Below are 23,393 nucleotides of genomic sequence, written 5' to 3' on the forward strand. Positions count from 1 at the left end.
AAGAGGTAATTCTGCTGTGCAGGCATGCTGACAATAATCAGTATCACATTATAATAAGACAAAATGAGAATATGCTTACAATGAAATAAACACAGCTGGAGTGTAGAATGACACCTCATTAATGGAAACAATAGTAAAAGAAGATAAAACTTTCAACGTACAGCATGATTTTGATAAATAATAGATTAAAACCTAGCAATACAAGCGAGTATATCCAGAACACATTCAGCAGTACAGTTGCTCAAATAAAGCTTAAAGCAACTAACTGCAATATATTTACTCTTAACTGCTTTAGTGTAGCCTGAACATTAAATTTTATTTGTGATATGATTTGTGAAGCAATAATTATGAAAATGTTCATTATGGATGCGAGTTTGAAGCTGTGGAAACACTTTCATTTATGCATTCAGGGGGAATTTTTGTTTTACAGTTTTGATTTTATTATGTTACATTATTAAAGATTGTATACTGTTTTCGTTCACCTTTCAGAAACAGAAAAGGTTCATCTTGTTATTCGTGTTAGACAAATTTAGTTTTCTACCACTTTCTTGATCAAGGAGCCATTCTGAGTCTGCTCGGTAGGTCTCATTAGGTAAGGATAAAAAATAAATGGAAGAGGAAAGCTTAAGGTGTCAGGTGGTGGCAGCTGACATGTGTACAGCTTTAAATATGTCAAAAGAAAGAAAACACTTGCCTCTTGTTTCTACCCCATTCCCACACTGCTCCCCTGGTCCAGATAATCCACGTCGCACAGAATCAGGAACCAGAATACAGATGTGCCACTTGTGTGTCCTCCACCTACAACACAGTTTATAGTTAAATCTTCATTTGCACAGCAGACAATATATATAAATGTGTGTGCGGGTGTTTTTTCTTTGTTTTGTAATTGCCGATCTTGACCAAAGGCAAAATCCAATGTGCAGCCGTTATTTATGCAAGAAAAGGGATTTGGGTAATCTTCAGATTCACAGCACATACGATTTATACATTATTCAAAGTATATAATATATATATATATATATATATATATATATATATATTTTGGTTAGTTTAGTGAACAAAGTTGGGAAGAAAAAGCTTTTACAGCAGAAGTTATTCTCCTTTAATAAGCCTTAATAATTAAGCGATTGTAAGCAATTCAAAACTATTTCCTTCACAGGCTGTGCTAATGTACTGTAGATGAACAAGGATTACGTATCCTGGGAAGAAGACAGTGTAATAATTGATGTCTTACCTATACACTGGACATACAGGAAGCGTTTCACACTCTCTTTCTTCATACAGCGTGTCAGGACACTCTTGACCTCCATTTGAGGACCGCTGAATGATGATCCTATACCGAGACTGTGTGACAGCAGTCGTATTATCTGTTGAACATGAAGCACAACCATCAGAAGAAAGCAGCACTAAGTAAACACAGTTTGTTGCACAGTGTCATTTCCTATGTGTCTGCTGTGTCAACGTTCATCCAAGTGAAAGCAGTTTGCCCTTGAAGCTGTGGCGTCTTCCACTTCGCTGCAGACTGCCTTTGGACTCACAACACTGCAACGGTTTCATTTGGCTCCTGCTCCAAGGCTCATTACACAACACTAATTACTGAACATTGAAAATGCTGCAATTAAGAAAGTGATTGCATCATCAGTGGACCCAATGGACTAGAGCATATTTACAGACATGAGATGCCTGCTCAATTCTTTTTAAAACAATTACATACTTTTTGATTTCCAAGATACTTACAGTACACACATTGAAACCCATTAAATGCCCCATCTTCATCGTGATGTGTCAGCTGAATGTTACGGACGGTTAACACTCTCATTTACACTTAAACGTCATCATTGAATACACCAGAGACACCAAGGGAGAGAGCACATTTGGTTGGCAACATTTTAAAGCTAGAGTCCCTGGTGGCAATGTTATCCCTTATGAGGTTTTTCTCTCATATTCCTCATGTCTTGATATTTTAACTGTAAGCTGTCCTATCTTTTGGATATAGATTTACAGATGCCAAATTAAAAGTATAGCTTTTTTTGAATTTCATGTAATGCCATAATATAATGTAGTAAAGGTAAGGTAAGGTAAGGTTACTTTATTTGTACCCGAAGGTAGAATTGGTTTACAGCAGTTACACTTCAACTGTAGTCTGCTGCTGGTCGCAGCGTGCGCATGCGCCCGGGCAATGTGGGTGAAGTGTCTTGTTTCCATGAGAGAGACACTCACAACAATATCGTGATTTATTTTTCTCAAGTTTTAATTGTCACGTTTTTATTTCACCATGCCACGGAGTCAATTCATGGTTATTGCTGTGTAATTCTATTAAATATTGCCATTGATATTTAGTACCACCACTCAAGCATAGTTAGTCAGTAAACTTGAATTATCACATTTGACATACAGTATTTGTGCCTTTAGAAGAATATTTCATGGAAAGTTCACATTCTTAAGAGCTACCTGGTATGCAAGTTGAAGGGCAAGCTGTCCATTCACTGAAGGGTGTCACAATGCAGTCGTTCTTGCAAGGAAGCAAACAGGGCTGAACTGTTTCTGGACGAGCAAGATCTGAACACCTAAAACAGAGACAAACCATGGTCTGAAATTCTCTTCAACCCGAGGGCGACGAATGATACATTTCCACTGTCGTGCTGGTAACAGAAGAGTGCAGTGAAACAGCTGGCCTGTCCTTGACATCACACATCTCCCGACAGGAAAAACAACAATGACAACATCAACAAAAATAAATATTATATGCCCGCTTGCCTGCAAGCTCAAACAAAATGTGGACAAATGTCAAAAATTCCAGATTTGTCACACATTGTGTTTCATTGTGGGGTAAAAAGAAAATAGTCATATTACAATAAAAGAGAGACACTCCCAGTATTCATGCGCAAAAGGTTCTTGTATGTCATCTATCATGAGAAAAGGGATGTCTTAGAGTCGGCTGTGCAGAGCCAAAATAATTAATCAGAGCATTTTACCCTTTTTTAATCATCCAACAACCTACTTTTCATCATTAATAAGATGAAAATTAAGTTAGGTTTAAATTATCTGAGAAAATGACAACACACTACCACGCCATTACCGTAACAAAGACGAGGCGAGAGCCTAAACGCTGAGAGCATTAAATGTGTGATGTGACAAAAGATACATTTGCACTGTCTGGAGTCACATTTATTGAATAAAGATATGCAGCATGAATTTCAGGTTTCAACCAAAACCAGTAAAAAGGGAAATGCAACATATGCATATGTAAATATATGTAAGTATTATCAAAAAACAGAGGCTTTACAAATATATACATTAAATATAACAACGAAAAACAAAAATACGTGCCGTACAAAACACTTGCTGTACAGCTGAAAGATAGTGGCACGAACTAAAAGATGAAGATGGAAATTGAGAGTTTAAGATATTTAAGATGTTATTTTCATTTGGACTCAGCAGAATCAACAAGAATTGGAATGGTCGCGGAACAGTGTGGGTAGGATGGTTTGGATGGTTTGGAGACAAATTGAGGGAGACAAAATTGAGATGGTTTGGAAGAGGGAATATTGGGATATATTGAGAGAAGGATAATTAGGATGGAGCTGCCAGGCAAGAGAAGAAGAAGGCCAAAGAGGAGGTTTATGGAAGCGGTGTTGGAGGACATGCAGGCGACAGAGAAAGGTTGAAATGGAAATTAATGATCTGCTGTGGTGACCCCTAACCGGAACAATCACAGACCTACAGAAACAAGCAAACAACACATAACCACCTCACACATCTATTCCAATGCTTGTTAGTGGAGGTAATAAACGAAAAGGGGCAATAAGTGAATTACAACTATGTAGAGGAATAGTTTAATATGTATGCATTTGAATATAGCTGCTAACACAAATTCCTCATGTTAAAATATGTATTTAACAAACTGATTAGTGGAAACATCACAGTATGGGATGTTCATTTTTTAATTTAGCCTGAATCTCATCAGCTTCTCTTCAGCTGCTCTTGTTGGAGCCACTAATGTCATTGCACACCTTGTTAGGACAGACATAGACCTTTAAATAGGCATGAAGTAATTCCTAATTTGATTGCATATGCAGTAAAGTTCAGCAATTGATGGAAGACTTGTGTTTGCCCTCAAATAAAATAACAAAAATTCCAGGCTTCTTGAACATCTAACGAGGTAAATATTGTTCTTTCTTTTTCTAATCCAGCATGTTAGCATTAGGTATAAATTTCAATCCACATTAAATTTGATGTTATATAACATTAAAGAGTTACATAAAAATAATGTTGCAATTTTTTCAGTATTTATAGTAATACAGTACACAAAAAGGGTGAGCCCCTTTTTTGTTTGCTATGGTGATAGCTCAACAGATGAGGTGAGAGAGGAAGCTCCTTGGAATATGATGTTTGCAGATGACATTGTGATCTGCAGTGAGAGCAGGTAGAGGATAATTTAGAGAAGTGGAGGTGTGCTTTAGAAAAGAGAGGAATGAAGGCGAGGAGGAGTAAAACAGATTATATGTGTGTAAATGAGAAGGTCCTACAAGGAACAGTGAGGTTACAAGGGATAGACATAAAGAAGGTAGAGGACTTCAAGTACCGAGGGTCAACAGTGCAGAGTGATGGAGAGAATGTGGAAAGGAAGTGAAGAATCATGTGCGGACAGGCTGGAACGGGTGGAGGAAAATATCAGGTGTGCTCTGTGATAGGAGAGTGTCAGCGAGGATGGAGGGAAAGGTCTACAAGACAGTGGTGAGGCCAGCCATGATGGACGGCTTAGAGACAGTGTATCTGAGGAAAAGACAGGAGGCGGAGCTAGAAGCGGTGGAGATGAAGATGCTGAGGTTCTCCTTTGGAGTTGGTTGGATAGGATTAGAAATGAGACAAAAAGTTGGACAGTGAAGGTTAGACGTTTTGGAGTTTTGGCACAGGTGGTTGAGCGGGTCTTCCTATGATCGAGAGGTCGGCGGTTTGATTCCCGGCTCCGGCGCATGTGTCCGTTGTCACCCACATTGCCTGTGTGAATGTTGTGAGCGAGTGAATGTTGGTGGTGGTCAGGAGGCGCTATATAAAAATCAAGCATTATTATTATTATTATAAGATCAGAGAGACCAGACTTCGATGGTTTGGACAAGTCCAGAGGAGAGACAGGGACTATATCGGTAAAAGGATGCTGAGGATGGAACTGCCTGGGAACAGGGCCAGAGGTCGACCCAGGAGAAGATACATGGACGTAGTGAGGGAGGACATGAGAGAGGACGATGCAAAGGACAGGGTGAAGTTGGGTGATTTGCTGTGGCGACCCCTCACAGGACAATCCGAAAGTACAGCAGTAGACAGTAGTATACTTAAAATGGATTACAACTACCACGTAAATGTAGGAGCAGCTTATTTAAAATAACAACTAGGTGGGTGCATGTATCTTGTAACAATGTACAAAACAGTTGCAGACTTTTGTTGTTATCAAGGAGACTGAATGTTCCAAGAATAAATCAATCAAAGTCCACCGCACAGCTACTAATTAAACCTGCAAAAAGTGAGGCTATACAAATTGTTTACCAATGAATCATTCCTGCCACACCAAGGACACAATTATCAGGTCTTAAAGAGCACTTCACAGAGTTTTACCAATTTCTTTGTTTTAAAATAGAAAATAATCCTGTTTTTTCTCTCTGCTACACATCTTTTAGAACACATTTATGATGCACCCTTTGGCTGCGTTGCATTTTGTTTGTTGTACAACCTTGAAGTGGTGCAGATTAATGCAGCTAAGTAAAATCTAATAAGTCTGCACTTTGATGTCTTTATCAACAAGAAGACAAACCCCTTCCTTAACACACACATGAATGGCCATGCACACACATAATTTTAACACTTTTTAAATAGCGAGTGGCTTCCTTTGCTAAATAAGCTGATCCAGGTCTCAGTAGAGACCCAGCATGGGGCCACATTCCAGCAACTGCAGAAAGCCAGCACAAACAGGAATGAGATCAAAGTATGCCAAAGGATAAGGATTCATAAAACCCATCCTCCCCTTGCTTGATCCCCTCTCTCTCCCTTCTTTGCAGTGATGGATGCTAGAGGGCATGGCAACGCAACAGAGCAGCTAGGTGAAAACTGCCTACTTTGCCCAGAATGAAGGGATCAGGCTCACAGTCTAGGCCACGGTGTTCAGCTGTAATAAGGTTAGAAACATTAATTGTCTTTCACATGTTGGTGATTATCTCTTCAAAATACAGCTACTGTAATTAAATGAACCTTACACTGGTGTATTTATCTGCTGTTACAACCCTCAGAATAAAGTTGATACCAACATCAATAAAATCTGCCATTAATTTCCCCTACAGAAGAAAAAAATCAGTATTTGTAAATTTCAAAATAAAATAAAATAAATTACCACACATGAAAGTGTCATATATTTTATTCAATTTAGTGTGTTGTTGTTCTGTCACAATTTACGAATGTATGTATTTGTATAAGTATAAACTTAGACTTGGAAGGAACACACTTGGTATTTTTGCAGACTTTCTGACTGAAGATTTCTACTATTTAATATAAAAATATTAAATACAGTCCCTGTAGGGGTATTGAGCAATCTTATTTACAGTTCTTATTACAGTGTGTTAAAATAAATAATCCCCCCACATAGTACACAATACACATATTTTGCACTCTTATTGACATTTATTTTGTTTATGAATAAATAATGTATCTTCTTAAGTGATGAAAGTAACTGTAAATTCAATTTGCAATTTTTCTTAAGGGTTCTGTACTGACACCAGGAAAAACCTAGTGACCTTTCATTGAGCCAATGTCTGTCTAGGAGACAGAGGTCTGTTTTCCCGGCTGCACATGTGGACTCTTGTGGATGTTTTCTGAGTTAAATGACCTTTCTCAAGTAGCTTAGCAACAAAAACTTTCAGGTATCTGCCAATCAGATGGTGGCAGTTAAGAAAAAACAAAGGAATATCTTACAGATTAAACATGTCTTTCGGTAAAATGAATTAAAGCTAAGGAAATAGCTTTAACTATTAGTAAAGGATATATGTTACTTATAATATAATAATCTATGCCATTCTGGAAAGACAGTCAAACCCTGACTATGTCTTTGCCAGTGTTGAGAGACAGCAGAAAGTCTCAGTAAGTTGTTATTGATGGTTTTGCCGCTGCTACATATGAATAGGAAAGAAGGGATTTAATTTACAGAATACAGCACCGGAAAGATCTGCTGGTGGATCACGGGTGGCAGCGTTCCTTAAAGCCTCTGTGTTGGGAGATAGGACATCCATAAGGAAAAAAAACCCTCTCCATAATCCATTTTATGGCACTGTCAATAATGTATTGAGGTAAAGAAGGGTAAACTTCTTGAATTATTTTCAAATCTATCTTCCTGCTGTGTGTTATAACATCATTACAGTGACAGCACATAAGCGCTGTGCAGCGTTTGGCGTCGCATTGCTGGAACGGCAGTCGATAATGGAGGAGCATAAGCAAAATGAATTTCAAGCTTATACAGAGGAAGATCCTCGACACCGGCAGAATGCACAAAAGAAGAGCTCAATTTACAAAACCCTGGAGATGTATTTTCACAATGCTTCAAGTCCTTTGGGTCATTTGTCACTAAGTAAAAGCATACACTCTGTGTTTTAAAATGAGATCCTGCTGGAATCTTAAAACATTAGTTTTTTTGTGAGAGAAACACGATCACCTCTGAATTGCTCTGCATATTTTACAACACTCTTTCTTCTTCAGCACCATAATTTTCTGTTTTGTTTCTCTTGGGAACTATTTTGCCCTTCCGGTGTCTAGAACTAAGCATAGCGGCAATGTCAGAGAGTTATAAAAAAGTAAAAAAAAATGATGCTTCAAAGCGCCTTTCACTTATTAGCATAATGACTCAAGAGTCGACATTTTGTGGCATGAGATACAATTCTTCCCATTAAACATTTAGAATAGGTAAAAAACCATTTATTCTATTTATGATCAAATGCTTTGTTACACAGACTTTGGAGAAACACCTTCCCAAACTAAATATGGTAGATGTGGTTTTACCGTATATTAATAAACAAAATGACTCAAAGCTTTCGCCTTTGGGTACCATTGAGAAAAATAATTTCATTGCCATATGAAAAGAGCTGCCAAGGGGGAAAAAAACGATTATATATAATACTGATATTGAATAATTTTTATATTGTCTAATTATAAATTGGAAATACCATAATTAAGATAACCCTGGTCAGAGCACCTACCTTTTATTGATGACGGGGCCTGTATTCATCTTCGTGCAGATCACTTTGCGGATCTGAAATCCCGTTGCACAGGGGGCGGTCCCGTTCAAGAAGCTGGATCCACTGAGATCCATTAAGGCATCCTCGATGCACGGACCCCAGGCTGAGGCTTCCCAGTAGAGGACCATACATGGGTGGTCATTACAGACTCTCCATTCCTCCAGGGCTGCCGCAGCTGGACACGGCTTACCTTCTGGCGTGCAACACACAGGAAGCAACAGAGGGAAAGACAGCCTTTTGATGTGTTTGAGTGAGCGCTAGTCCAGCAAAACAAGGCTGTTTTGCAGGGTGCATGTTATTTGCACAAATGTAAACTCAATTTGACCTTCAGTACTAGCTGCAGTTTGTTGCTGGAAGTCATGATACTGTTCCTGCCCATGCACCGGCTGCTTTGCAGAAGCACAAGCGTTTGTTGAAGTTAGCAGAATGGAATTTAAATTTGTTGTCATTGCAAAGGAAAAGTCACAATGAGGTCACAGTCAATGAATTAAGAGCAAAACACAGCCCACTGCCACGCCGTGACAATCAATATCAGCCCATAGAGCCTGAATCCTGGCTGTCATATATCCGGGCGTTATTTGTATTCATACATTATGTTATTTTCTACACGTAACCTCCATGGCATGATGCCACAGTCCAAGCTGGAGACCGCTCAAGCCTGACAGAGATATTAACACACTTTTATTCTAAAGGAGGGGAAAACAACATCATGAATTAATCTGTGGTATTTAATGTCGGTAATGAGGTAATGGATCTAAAATTAATATGCAATATTACTAATATTATGTGACTTTTGATGGACATAAATAGAACCATTGGGAGGAAAATCTCAATTGCAAAGTCCAGTAAAATTTACATTTGTAAAAACGAGAGTATTTGTTATTATAAAATTAAAGACTGTTGCCATCTTTCAGAATGTCTCTTCTTTCATAGATATCAAGACAAAAAAAGGTCATTAACATAGAGTGAAAAGTCAGAGAGAACCCTGCCTTACCTTTCCCTGGGAGGGCGAGCACTGCTCGAGTTCGGCTCTGCCGGCCTTCTGCACTCTTGGTGGCACAGCTGTGTGAGCAGGTTGACCAGGAAGACCAAGAACCGACCACACAGTCTGCTGAACAGGCCACCTCGCAGGTTACTTCTGTGGGGGGAGCAATGCCTTCACAGAGCGCTCCAGCCACATCTTTTTCTGAGAATGACAATTTTGGATACAGAAACTGAAAATGAGACAACAGCTGACGGATTGAAAGTAACTAAGTCCTCATTCGACACCAACCGGATATTTAGGCTGACAGTCTTTGCACTACAATGGTTCGAGTGACCCAATTTTTCTCCCATGTGGCACAGATCTACTAAGAATTATGAATGTGTAAGAAAGACATAAGAATGTGGAATCAAAGCTCAGAATCAAGCATCTATCATATGTGGAATAAATCAGATATGAATCAGTTCTGTGCATCATCTAATTGAACAGACTGGATTTTCCCTGTCAATGCATGTCATACATTATTGAAAATGCATGTGCACAGACTGCAATAAGGGCGGTCCTCTTTCTTCCTTGCCTTAAAATTCAACCAATATTTTTACATCTCTGATAATGTTTTAGAGAGCAGTAGTTATAGTAAAGGATAATTAGAATTGAGTATCTAGACTCGTAGTATAATGACAGCATTACACAACCTTGTGCAACAAAAATTGGGGCTGCATACAAATCCCAACCCATAGGAAAAATGCATGACATTTCAGGGGTATCTAAGAACTGCAGATGAAGTCTAACATTATACTAGGAACGCCAAGCAGCTCATTCCCCTCCTAATTGGATTTACACATGGTGATCTGGATCATCATTAAAAGTTTTTAAATTGTTCTTGGTATCTTTATACACCAATCATGAAAAGTAAAAGTGAATCGGAATTGATGCGTATTTTTAACAGATTTTTGGATCTGTAAATGGGGTTTTCAATGTTAAAATGTAATATTTTTTACTGACTCCATTCTGGATCAGATCCCAATGTAATTTAGTGGTAAGATAGAGGTCCCCATCCTACATGAGTGTGTCAAATTCCATCGGTCAATAACGAACCGAGATATTGAGGAACAAATTTTGAAACTCCATTGACTGCAATGTTAACGGAAATTTCAAAGTAATCCATAATCCACGATCTCTTCACTCCATAATCCATATAATCCATAATCCATAATCACCACAATTTTATCATCCTTTAACATTCCCAACACATTTCCCGAAAATGTCATCAAAATTCGTGTTCATGTGCATGAAGACAGATTGCCAATGATGCACATCCACAAACAGCCTCCAGAAAGAGAGCAGCTTCATATTCCGATCACATTGGAAGAAAGAGTAAAAGCATTTCTGACTTTTCCTTCAAGGATAGCGAGGGAGGAGAGCAGCACGACCCTGTTCAGCTGTCCTCATAGATCATGATTGGATCAAAACGCTGGTGCATGTTAATGTCAGGTGCAAACTAGATGCAATCTGAGTAGGAACACATTTCTGGAGGAGATATTTAAAAGAACTCTGTGGTTCTCAGAATGTGTAGAATAATGATGTTTTTTATAATGATGTTAAATAAAAAAATAATTTAATTTAATACATTCTCAAAGGTAGTCAAATGCAAAATGTTTTTGATACTTTGGGGGAAGCAAAGATTCTTAATGAAAAATTCATTGAATTTTGCAGGCATCCTTAGTTGTCCTTCCTTCGAAGTTGCTGCTCAACACAAATATAATTTCATTTTGTCATCCCATTGTTTTTCTCAGCCTGTCGTCTTGCAGTCAAGTAATGAAATATTCATCAGAGCTCTCAGTTAACTCTTCTTTTATAAGAGAAATAGATAATCTCTTCTTTTTACTGTACTTTCATTCTAATGACTCTTTAACCATGTGATTAAACAAATTAAAATAAACAGTCTCATGAATGTTAATTTCTGTATAACACCCTTATTAAAACCTCTTTTTTATTTCATGTTGGAGTTGGTAGAGGCCCATGCTTTTTTCTGGGTCTCTTTGTCCATGAAATAGTTAACAGGGATGCAACACTCATTTCTAAACAGTGCCAGCGGCAGCCAGAGGCTTGTTCTTTTTGGATATACGCTCATGGACAGTATCATTAAGTTGCTCGAACTCTCCATCATTCACTCCATTGCGGAATATGGCTGTTGTACACCAACAACTCCGGGGCAGGTTTGCCATCAATTTGTCTTTTTGTTTTCTTTTCAAGCAGATATCCTCAATGCAGAGGAGGCGAGTAGAGAGAGCAAATGTAGACATCGCCTCATCAGACAGATGTGAAAGACTCCCTTGGGAAGTTTGAAAACCTTCAGTCCATAAAATGAACGCATCAGGGATCTCCTGCCATCAAAGTGCATACAGCCGTGTGGCACAGGCGAGGCGCTCAGCTGCTGGAATAGCAATGGATACGGCGTGGTGTTAGCAGCATAAGATGAAAAGCCAGCCATCCCCAAGCATTTTGCACTAATACTTTTCCATGCTCAGTATTGAAAACACTCCTGCCATATGGGACATGTGAATTATATATTACATGGTTAATGATGAGAGTATAGTACAATGATTTATTTTATTTTAAGTTAATCACCTTTGGGAAACAAGGAATATTCTTTTTAATTATCTCCAGATTTGCATTTTTCATTTAAATTATTTAGTTTGAAGAACCCTTAGTTGTCTATATAAAATCAACTCTTTCCTGAATTTGGTTGTTGTTGGTGTTTTATTGCTATTATAGTTCATATGAGGTCTTTAGTAGCAATAAAACACCAACAACAACCAAATTCAGGAAAGAGTTGATTTTATATAGACAACTGAAAAGGTCCTGCATTGTAGGTTTGTGAACAAGGATGTTCAAATTATCTCAAAAATGCTTAGTTCATATGAGGTCTTAGCATTTTTGAGATAATTTGAACATCCTTGTTGGCATTAAAATTGTTGTATTGTATAAAATATGATCATTTTTGTTCATGCATTTCTTTATTGTTTAATCTTTACAAAAGTCCATTGTTTTCTTGTGTAGGAAGCATTAATATTGAACATAATTGTTTTGAACCGGTGGGGCAACTGCATTCGGTGGGAAATACATTGTCTTTGTGTGCCGTGTCTTCCGCCCAAGTAATTATTGCTTCAGGCGTCTGTACTTCATAGAAATGTGCATAAAAGGAAATGTTATGCGTTGCTTTTTCTGTGAGGCGACCTCTGTGACCCATATGCAGAGAGACAGACAATGATATCGTTATATAGCACCTGTGTAAATGCTGGAGATAAGAGACCAATTTTGTCCTTGTAATGCAAACCTGCTCAGTAAAATACAGTAAGCTAAAGCTTATAAACTTTACATTGATATAAAAACTTAGGTATATCTAAAGTTAAGGATACATTATTTACTTTGTTTAGCTTCGCAGGAATGCCCCGAGTGTAACAATTACAGTAGATGCTGAAAAGGTCCTACATTGTAGGTTTGTGAACTTTCTTTCTTTCCTTATAAAGTATTGTGGTTTTGATTGTATAAATAGCACAACCAGTGTAGGAAGTGGAGCCTAATTAGATTCCATTTATACACAGTATGGAAATCAGTCATGTTCCAACAGTTCTGCTGAAAATCACAAAGGACTGATGAACATTTTAGCAGACAAAAAAACAAGAAAACATTCTGACAGCTTTGCCAGTCTTGAAATGCTATGATGGCATGATGGTCACACACATGTGCGTGTGTGTGTGTGTGAGACTGCATGATGGGGTTTCTGTAAATAGATGCTTGCCCTGGGGGTACGCTTGCATTATTAAAAAAGGGCTCTGTTGTTGAAGCTTTTACACAGACATAATATCCCAGCCTGCTGAATACAATTTTAAAGTTTTTTTTTTTTTTCTATTCTCCTCAATTAATCCTCTTCATTGCAATTATTCAAGTAGCTAAAACTAAACTGCGAGTAAAAAAAATAATCGCATCAACTATGTTCAGGCTGCATTTAAGACAAAGCTGGCAGGCAAGCACAACAATATTAGAGCTCACTGTGAATATCAAAAATGGGCTCAGGCAAACCAACCGCGATCAATAAATAATGTTCTTGATGCATCAAATTATTATGGCAATCACACAGGGCTGCTTTACAGAGTTCATCACCACCTGAATGTTTATAAATGTAGCAGAAACAGTTCAGACCAGCAGCCATAATGCTGATTTATCATTTTCTGGTTTGGGAAGTTTTGCCCGCATGCATCTCAAAGGGGTTAAAGATGTCAGGTCTCCTCAGTCACATGTCCTCCTGGTGTGTTGTGTCGTTGTTCGATGGGTCAGAAAAGGAAGCTGACGAGTGTAGAGCGAATGGTTGCTGTGCAGTTCGTGGGAGAGGATGGAACGCGAGATCTACAAAGTTAAAGGGTTTAAAAACTAAAGGCTTTGGTCTCTGCATGAATGCTGCATGATTTAACAGGAGGAGGTTTTTTTAATTGGACAGAACAACCCTAATCTGTCGCCACAGGATCTGCCTGACTGACTACGCAGTTGGATCAACAAAAATAACAATAAAAAAAAACGTACAGTCTTATTCTCAGAACTCTGCATAGAAAGCAAAGCTGAATCTCACACTATCAAGGTTGTTTCTTCATAAACTCGAATTATTTTTGGAAAAGAAAAAATATTCATATTAATAAATAATTTTAATGGTAAAATTGGTAATTTAAAAGTTTGTTTGGACATTCACATTAATGCGGCTCATGGTAATCCTTGAACATTGAATATAAAATACTCAGTCAGACCCATTACCTAAAAATGGTTCACCTGATGACAAAACACCCAAACAATAAAATAAGAGAAACCAAGCAACCACTACACAAAGACATGGCATAACACAAGAGACAGCTGTTCAGACCAGGACTCAGCAGACCGCCAACACACAAGGACAAATAACAAGTCTGTAAGATGACAAGAAAGACATTTTGGACAGAGAGAGAACATGGTTTAAGAGGAGTGTAAAAGAAGACGTGTGTTTCAAACGGCCAGCTCTAAAGCGAGGTGGGGGGTCTACTCTACGCCACAATTACCAACATTCGCCAACATTCACACTTTCAAGTTAAACTGATGATGCAAATGACGCGCACTGTAATTCCCTATCACACAAACACTTGTGTCTTCAAAGACTGTGAAAGCCTATAATAACAGTGCTTCTGACTCAACTGTTGAGGCTCGATCCTAATGACTGTCTTTGTGTTAGGAACCTTAGAGGAGTTTAAGTATCTGCACTCCCCACCAGTCACTTGAAAGTGAAGGAGCCTCATGGATGGGAAGTGAAATGTGTCCAAACCCTAAAAAGAAGTCCAGTCTCTTCGGATCCATCCTTCACGGAATAACAGCATGTTGCAATATCAAGTTGTAAAATCTAAAATTTCCACAATTAATCGATTAATAACAATCTACAATTAATTATTAATAATAATTAAAGGCAATACTATCAAATGCAAAGAAAAAATAATAAAGTGATGTGAGATTCAGTTACAACTCCCTGTGGTAGTGGACATATCAAACGTTCAGACAGACTCATTAACTGAGGGCCAGAAATGTCAAATGGTTACGCAACGACTATGTGCTAAATGAACACCAGTGCTATCAGCCATTATTGCACTAGCATTATATGAGTAAAAAGTCATAAGTAGTACATTAAAACCAAAATGTATTACATGTATTACATTGAAATGTCATGGATATCTTTAGAAATCTTATATTATGGGTTGTATTTAATCTGAAAGACAAAAAGGGACCAAATGAGCTCATCATACTACAACCTAACACAAATCTGAATAGAAAAACCCAAAGCAAATAGTGAAAAAAAGAAAAAGGAAAAAACATCATTAGCGGGGCAACACGTGTGCAGAGTTTAGGAATGATAATGAAACTGGATCAACAGATTATGGAAATGTACTGCAAATACTGAGAAACAACAGCCTGCCCTGGGACATGCTACCATTTGTTACTCGTGCACTTGAGCAATGTTAAGGAGGGAACCACGCTGCTCAGCTTATGACGCATTTGTTTGCTTAAGTTGCAGTGGTGAGATCAGACAGCTGCCATTGCTGGTAGCAAAATAATGTTATACTCAGGAGGATAAGGTAAATACAGTAGTACCTCAGCTTACGAATGTCCCTACATCCGAAAGTTTCAGGTTACGAAGTATCTGAATGGGAAAATATTGCCTCTCGTTACGGAGGCGTTTCAGGCTACGAAGTCAAAAATAGCTGCTCGTAGCTGCTCTGCCATTGGCTATCGCCTAAAATCTGCCTGGCAACCCGTTGCGTATGCGTGTATCCCAGCACGCTATTCGTGTCCCCCTCGTGTCACCCGGAAAAAGTGTTGACAAGTCGGGCTATTGCTCATGATGATGACGTCTGCCTCGCACATTTCCGACGGATTGTCAAAAGCCAGCAAAAGCAGACGTCATTGGATCAGTTTTTCAAGAAACGCGAGGCAGAAAACACCGCAAAGGACCAGTAAACAAAGAGGACAAAAAGTAACAGCTAACAGGTAGATTAATATTTAAAAAATATATCATAATGTAGCGTCCGTCGGACGCTGGAATAAGCACACGACGGGTAACTCTCCCTAACTCCCGCAGCTCTCCCGCAGCTCTCCCGTTCTTCTCCTCCTCCTTGCGGCACCCACACACACACACCGCCCCTCCTCCCTGGATGCCTTTGCGGACTCTCTGCAGCGTAGGAATAATGAACACTCCTAAAACATGAACCGTTACAATACTTTTGCGGGGCTTGGAACGGATTAGTGCATTTACATTCAAAATGCGTCTCTACTTACGAAGTTTTCACGTTACGAAGCTACTCCCAGAACGGATTAAATTCGTAAGTAGAGGTACCACTGTATAGGTAAAGTTCATGTGTGTCCAGAGTGATACATTGATATATTTGTGCATTATGCATTTATGCAAGGGGAAATTCATCTGGGTGATCTGCCTCTCGAAGTCGTAAAATGTCCTGGGCTGGTCTATTCCATTATTCCATACATAAATCCTTTCAGAAATGACCTTGTGTTGTCTTTAATCAATACAGCTTGGCATTTATGTTATAGTGAGGGTTTCCGTATTGCTTGAACAGAAAAAGGCTCGAAGAAGTGGTATCATAATACATCAAAATGCCCGAAATACAAAAAATATTCATCCTATTCAGAAAAAGCAATGTAAGTTATTGTTACTACCATTATATGAAAAACACATTTACAATTGGCTGAATTTTCTTTGACTCTATGGAGCCCATTTATGTTGATCGGCATAGGAAGTTCTGAGAGTGTTCTATCGCTCCATGGGAATTCTCTGGTGTGATTTTGAATAGAAAATAGATTTCATTCTGTACTCGGCTGGTCTGTACATGTCCTCTATTGAAAATGTGTAGCATTTACAAAGACAATGAAGACGAGGCTGTGGCGCAACTGAATTTCTATTTAAAACTCGAATGGTAGGCACTTAGCAGGCATTTAGGAGCGCTTTAAATAAAAGATGAAAATAAAGTTATTAGCTTGAACTTTTTTCCCCCCAATAATGCTTTGTAAAACATTGTATTTAACATCTTGGACACTGTTTTGTTGGATTTGTGATAAAATAAAATAAAAAAAAATTCCCAGCACTCCATTGTATAAACTTCACACCTTTCATGAAGGCTCAATCTTAATTCCCTGCTGTCATTGTTTGGGGCTGTCAGTTGAGACACCAGCTGTTCTCATCAGCCGGTTATAAAGATCCAACAGCACAGCGATAAACCTTTATTGTTAGTCTATCATCTTGCTACTGTCGATTTCATTCGTGTCGTTGTTATGTGCCCCCCTCCCAATAAACCGCCTTCACAAACTCACCAACTTCATCACTCACCATCAGCCTGATAAGTGTCAGCAGCCGTCAACCGCCACCAGCAACTGGATCGTTATTTCCCTGAAGATTCTACAGTCAGTCTGATTAGCAAAAATAATTAGCTTTTTTATTGAACTTAACAAAAAATAAGACATAAAAATATAAAATGTAAAGTTTTAAGTGTAATTTATCAATGATATTGGAATCATTTTTTAAAATATTACAGCTAGAAAAGCCCTCAGAGAGCGCAGACCTCCGCCGAGCAGCTCATTCCCTTATAATTAGATTGATTTAGAGAGGCACATCATCAAAAAGTTCTAGATCATTATTGGTATCTTTATACACCAACCATGAAAAGTAAAACTGAATCAGAGTTGATGCGGATTTTTAACAGATTTTTGAATCCGTAAATGGGGTTTTCAATTATAAAATGTAATTTAACGTCATTCTGGATCTGATCCAGATGTAATTCGATGGTAACATAGTGGCCCCCGCCCTACATGACTGTGTCAAATTCCAGACACATTAATCAATAATCAACCGATATAGAGGAACACATTTTGAAGCTCCATTGACTGTGATGTTAACGAAAATTTCAAATTTATCCATAATCCAGGATCTATTCTGGATTATCACCAAAATGTAAGTATCTGTTCCTGGAAACATTCCCAACTTTTAATGAAAATGTCATCAAGATCCGTCCAGAACCTTTTGAGTTATATTACTGTATAATTGATGTTTTTTTTGGATATACTTTCTTAATTTTGCAAGGCTGGATCACTGGATCAAACTCAGACACAATATTTGATATGTATTATGCCTGCAGTGGAGGATGGCTTAATCGAGCTATATATACCTTTTGATTTGGCACTAAGGAGACACCCCTAATGGTCCACAATACCCACGAGCAACTTTAAAGAGAAGTTGATGTCAACGGTGTCGATTTATAAGACCAATGCACAGGCAACATTAAATGTATTGAGGCTGTTGTAGCACTTCCTGTATGAAGGCAACACCACCTGTAAAAATATAACCAGGGCTTATTCAATATGATTAGAAGGCAAGCTACTACTATTGAGCGATGCCTCCACAAATCCATACATGCTTCCTGTTTTTGACAGCATCATATTTTTAAGTTATATAATCTTTATTACCGGTACTCATTTTAACTTCTCATCAACCCCTCCTGTTCGTATGCTTGAGAAAAAACCGAATATTATCGTAACAATAACTACGCGTATCAAAATGTCCAGCCTAATCATTTACCCGCCAGCACCTCCACACTCCCTCTCTCCACAGATCGAGCTGAAAAATACTGCAAGGTAATATTGGAAACTCATCAGCAGAATCACACCAAAGCAATTCAGAGATGACGCAGATAACATGAGTGACAATTCACCTTCAGGCCTGGATTTAGCTTAATCTGATTGAAGCTCCTGTGAAATGTGAAAATTGAATTGAAATAGTCTATAACTGCTTCACACGTGTCTGACCGCGGAGGGAATGGCGCCCCTTCCAGCTGACATTCAGGCAAGAGGGTTACACCTCCAACAGGTCATCAGCTCATCACATTTCATTACAGCCGAAACGTGCAGCTCACCAATTCACGTGGGGGGGGGGGGGGGCATGGAAACTCAAAGGTCAGAGATTAAATCAACAACCTTCTTGCATTGAGAGAGCGCAGCGCTAACCAACTGGACACTTCCTGCTTGTAAATTCTGGCATTTATATTCGCAAGTCCTGAAACACTTTAGCGACTCGTGAATTAATACGTAGAACAATCGAAAGAAGCATCAAAGTTAAGAACACCCGTGCACTTTTTGTGAACATGAAAGCCTTTCATGCTTCTAAAGCAGTGTGACAAAGGTAGAAATATGTAGCTATATCGTCAAAGATTCATATGCTATATTCTTTTTGGTCTTTTTATATTATGGAGAATTAATAAATTATATATTTTCTTTTCTCAAAACAGCTCTTTCACAGATGAAAATAAAAAACCCGCCAGACTGAGTGATCTGAATGAATTCAGACTTGTCCGCATTAAATAGAAGACACAGACAAAGACACACACAAAACGTGTCTCTCATCTTTACTTCTGGCTCAGAAGGACAATTTGCATGTGGTGAGTCTGAAAGTGCAGACATGCTGGCAATTAGCGGCTGCTTTTTTCCAAGGTCTACAAAAATATAAATGCCACGCATAAAAGAAATGTCACTAAATGCATATTCCGTCTTGAGGAAAAACTGGCCACTGGAAAGAGATATTATTGAGATGTCTGCATAAAACAAAGAGTCATATTAAAAACATATTGCAACTTATACTGTCCACAACATCTTCTATCCTTCATCAACATTCACGTCATCAAACAGACTTATTTACTCGCTTTATCGGAAGTAATTGCATCCAAAATCTAGACTATGTAATAGAAAAAGGCTTTATGTTACGAGTTATGATGACAGTTTGACGCTTTTCTAATTTGGCTGTTCAAAAAATGTTCAGCAAGTATCTTAAATGGAATCACGTCGTGTCTTTATTTGCTCTTCGATCAAGTCCTATCACCCAGGAAACCGTAACTCTCGGTGTTAAACACAGTGACGATGCTTTCCTGATCTAGCTATCCCTGCTGTGTCAGGCTACAGCAAGAACATTGGACTTTACATTACTGAACAACTTGACCCGAACACTGAATGAAATACTGTGTGGCAATAATGAGTCTGATGCTCCAATTAAGAGAGGAACAGTGAACAACTTGTCAAAATTCACTGGCAATAAATCTGCTGTGGATAATTTCACAATACTTTTTTTTCCTCTAACCTAACAAAGCTCAAATTCTTAGTTGTCCTGTCACCAGTCATTAGATTCTCTTGCTGGCTAATAGATTTGGACCCGCCACTGTCTTCCTGATAAACACACACACATGATTTATGGTGATGGAATAACAAGGCACACGAAAAGTATGCAATTAGGTTTAAAATCCATGCAGATGAGCAATTAATGCCTGATAGGAGGCTGTGATTCTTGATTCTAATCAGGCCAATGTTGTCTGCGCACATAAACTCCGTGATGGACCCTCATGAATTACGCATGCTTCGTTAACTCGGATATTCTGATCACCCAATGTGAAGAAATGGCTCATCACAGACTTCACATTATACCTGATGGTTCATACGTCACAATATTATTGATAGCATTTCATTTTTAGCCCACAGTGCTGATGGCTCTTCTATGAACGTAATGATTTTTTACAGCCACACGTAGATAGAGTTGGATTGATTTGAAATCCTAAAGTCAATATTAATACTGAAATACATGCAGTCAAACCAAAACAGAGTTAAAGATGTTAAGCTTGTCCTCTTAGCTGTGATTTTGCATTGGTAGCTAGCCACAGCGAGGAGCTTTCTCTCCCACATTGCTTTAAGGACTGGAAAAAGAGGACAACTGCAAACCTGTCTGTCCAAATGTCACAAGAAACGATGACACCAATCGGTTTAGGTTTTAGAATGTGTCAAAAATATTGCTGTGATGATTTTAAATGGTAGAAACTGTATTAGCTGGATAACAATCCATGATGCAAATACAGATTTCTAATTTTGCACAAACTGATTATTTACGTCGCGAATTGAGAAGATTACCTTCAGCGCTGACGCAGCTCACATTCTGGGCCGCAGTTCCAGGACCACACAGGCCGGTAGTGGGGGTACATCGTTCTTCTGGTTGGATCTGCCACGTGTAGCACGCAGGATCTTCACAAGGGAGGAACTCCACCAGATGAGGGCAGACCTCCTGGGGACTGCTGGACTCCCACAACGGCTCTCTCCTCCGGTGTCTGAAACCTAATAGAGAATAATAAGTGCAATATTTTATGCTGTTTCATTCTAACTCATCATTCAGTTAATGATACAATTATTACAATCTTCAGATGTAGACTTCACTGGTCATTTTCTCTGAAATCCACTCCTTAGATCTTACATCATCTGCACTCTCAAAAGCAACACCTCTCAACATCACCAAAAACCATGAGAGTGGAACAATAACAACAAATGCGAGTGTGAAATAAGGCAAAGGAGTCTGTGTTTATTATCTTATTGTTTACAACAACAACAAAATATGTTATCATTTTGTTGAATTTCTCCACAGTAACTTTAGGAAATAAAATGATGCTTCATACCCATGCAAGTATGTTTTAGAATAGAAAGCCTTTATTTTCATGGCATAGTAGCTACACAATGAGATTAGGAGTGCAGCTCCGTCTGGTGTCTAAAATCAACATAAAATACAAATGATAACGGAACATTCAAGTACTTGCAGGATAATTTAAAGTTTAAAGTGAACAGTGCATGCAGAGAGATTGACCAGTATTTAGCATATGTTAATAGTATACATTTGTTATTGCATGTTATACATTCAGACATTTTGAAGTGAATTAAAAGTTCTGTTATTCATGAGATAGCGCTGAATGACATTATTTGTAATGGCGGGATTAGAAGAGCAACATTTATTAGATTCAGCTTTGAATAAGAGGAGCTGTAAATAATATGATCTCACACTAAATTACTGCAATGTTCAAAGAATTTAAAATTGCATTTGGTTAATCCATATGAAACTGCCTTTAAGTTTCAATAAACCAAAAGCAAACATTTGCTATTGTTGACTTGTGACCCTCTCATTTGTATAACTTTAAATAGATTCAAGCAAATGGCCAATACCTTTTGCTTATCCACCAGAGTGCTGGGAACTTCATTAACCTTTCAAGTAATACAACATGTGATGCGAAAAATGTCGAGTCTATGAAAACAGCATAGAACTGCCTTTGAAAAGTCATTTCTGTCTTGTTCTTCATATTCAAAAGAAACACATTCTGTAAAGACGGAAGAATTTCTGGAGCTTTACAGGAGAAAGTGAAGGAAATAATGAGGCCTCTGACACATCAGTGGTGAAAGACAGTGATTCAGGTGACGTTACAGTGACAATGGACTTGACTCCTCTCCAATTAGCATGTGTCATTTTTTATCCTGCTGCGGGTATATTTAGTGTTTCCGATGATGGTCATTTGCTGTGTTTGTAACAACGGCTCACAAAACACAACAAGAAATTAAACAGCGAGTTAATAAATACAAAAACATGACAAAATAAATCAAATTCACAACAGCAAACTAGGAAACACAACCACAAAGCGGAAAAACACAACACAAGTTAGGTGCACGCGATCATCAAAGACAGCCATTATTTGGACTGTTGCAACAAAGACAGCGTAATCAAAAAATGGCAACATGAGCTGTACTTATTTTTTGGCAAAATGATGCTGGAAATTTTCATGAATGTAATAAAACGTTTTATTTATTTATCACTTATTATACATCACATTTATTTCCTAAAAAATATGTCCAATGTGACTGTCCAATCAGCAATGATCTTTGTTGATTTAGTATTTATTTTATTAATTAATTTAACAGGGACAATAGACATTACGTAACAAATACTACGGTGGCCCTGAAGTGCAAATCACTACAACAAAATAGAAGCACTACAACAAATTGAAAAGCACAATAACAAACAATAAAAAATGTATTTAGATTTAGATAACTGTAACCAGATAATCATCTAAATGGCACGAGATTCTCAATATAGTCGGCGAATCGTGACCATTAACAGCCAGGAATACTAATTGAAAGCAGACAATAGGTGAAATATATGAATAATTACATTCTGTTGCGTTGATGGACTCTGATCTGTGACCCTGAATTGAACTCTTGTAAAACAAGCAAATTAGCATTATGTAATTTGCTTTTAAGCTCTACCACTTGTCTTCCACTTAACCTTTTTAAGACCCATCTATCCTAAACAAGAAGTAAGAGCAATAATTAACCGTATAACTCTCAATAATACAGTATTCTCCATGAAATGGCTTTGAATTTTTGGATCCCCGGATTACAACATCATTCTACTTTTCAATTGCTATCAATTAAATAACATGTATGCAATATTGTTGAACATTTTTTTTTTAATTCAGTACTATCTTGTTGATATGCTTAATAATTTAAAGAAAAAATAGAGCAGGGAGATGTGAAAGGGGAATTCACATTTAATAAAAATATATATATTTAATACATTTTTATATATGATTCTGAGTATGTTCAATGAGTCAACTGGCCCATAGCTCTTATCCGTCTCTCAAAGCTGGATTGCTCATGAAATATTTCTTCTTACTTGACACATCATCCTCTAATCTACAGTCTCTATCGACTTC

The 23,393-nt window shown here is 38.0% G+C and overlaps 1 protein-coding gene across 1 annotated transcript in view; it reads right to left on the minus strand.

The window, feature by feature from the left end:
* The window catches only part of LOC137915588 (thrombospondin type-1 domain-containing protein 7B-like), a gene marked incomplete at its 3' end in the record, with an annotated part of 90,686 nt that overhangs the window by 34,376 nt on the left and 32,917 nt on the right, over nt 1–23,393 (minus strand). The window contains exons 6-11 of the mRNA XM_068758782.1: nt 20,779–20,979; nt 9,268–9,459; nt 8,235–8,466; nt 2,452–2,567; nt 1,235–1,367; nt 695–798 (exon numbers count right to left, since the gene is read on the minus strand). Coding sequence (XP_068614883.1) covers nt 695–798; nt 1,235–1,367; nt 2,452–2,567; nt 8,235–8,466; nt 9,268–9,459; nt 20,779–20,979 — 978 coding nt within the window. The remainder of the gene's footprint in view (nt 1–694; nt 799–1,234; nt 1,368–2,451; nt 2,568–8,234; nt 8,467–9,267; nt 9,460–20,778; nt 20,980–23,393) is intronic.

Source organism: Brachionichthys hirsutus, unplaced genomic scaffold (assembly GCF_040956055.1).
Source record: "Brachionichthys hirsutus isolate HB-005 unplaced genomic scaffold, CSIRO-AGI_Bhir_v1 contig_749, whole genome shotgun sequence".
Classification (NCBI taxonomy): Eukaryota; Metazoa; Chordata; class Actinopteri; order Lophiiformes; family Brachionichthyidae; genus Brachionichthys; species Brachionichthys hirsutus.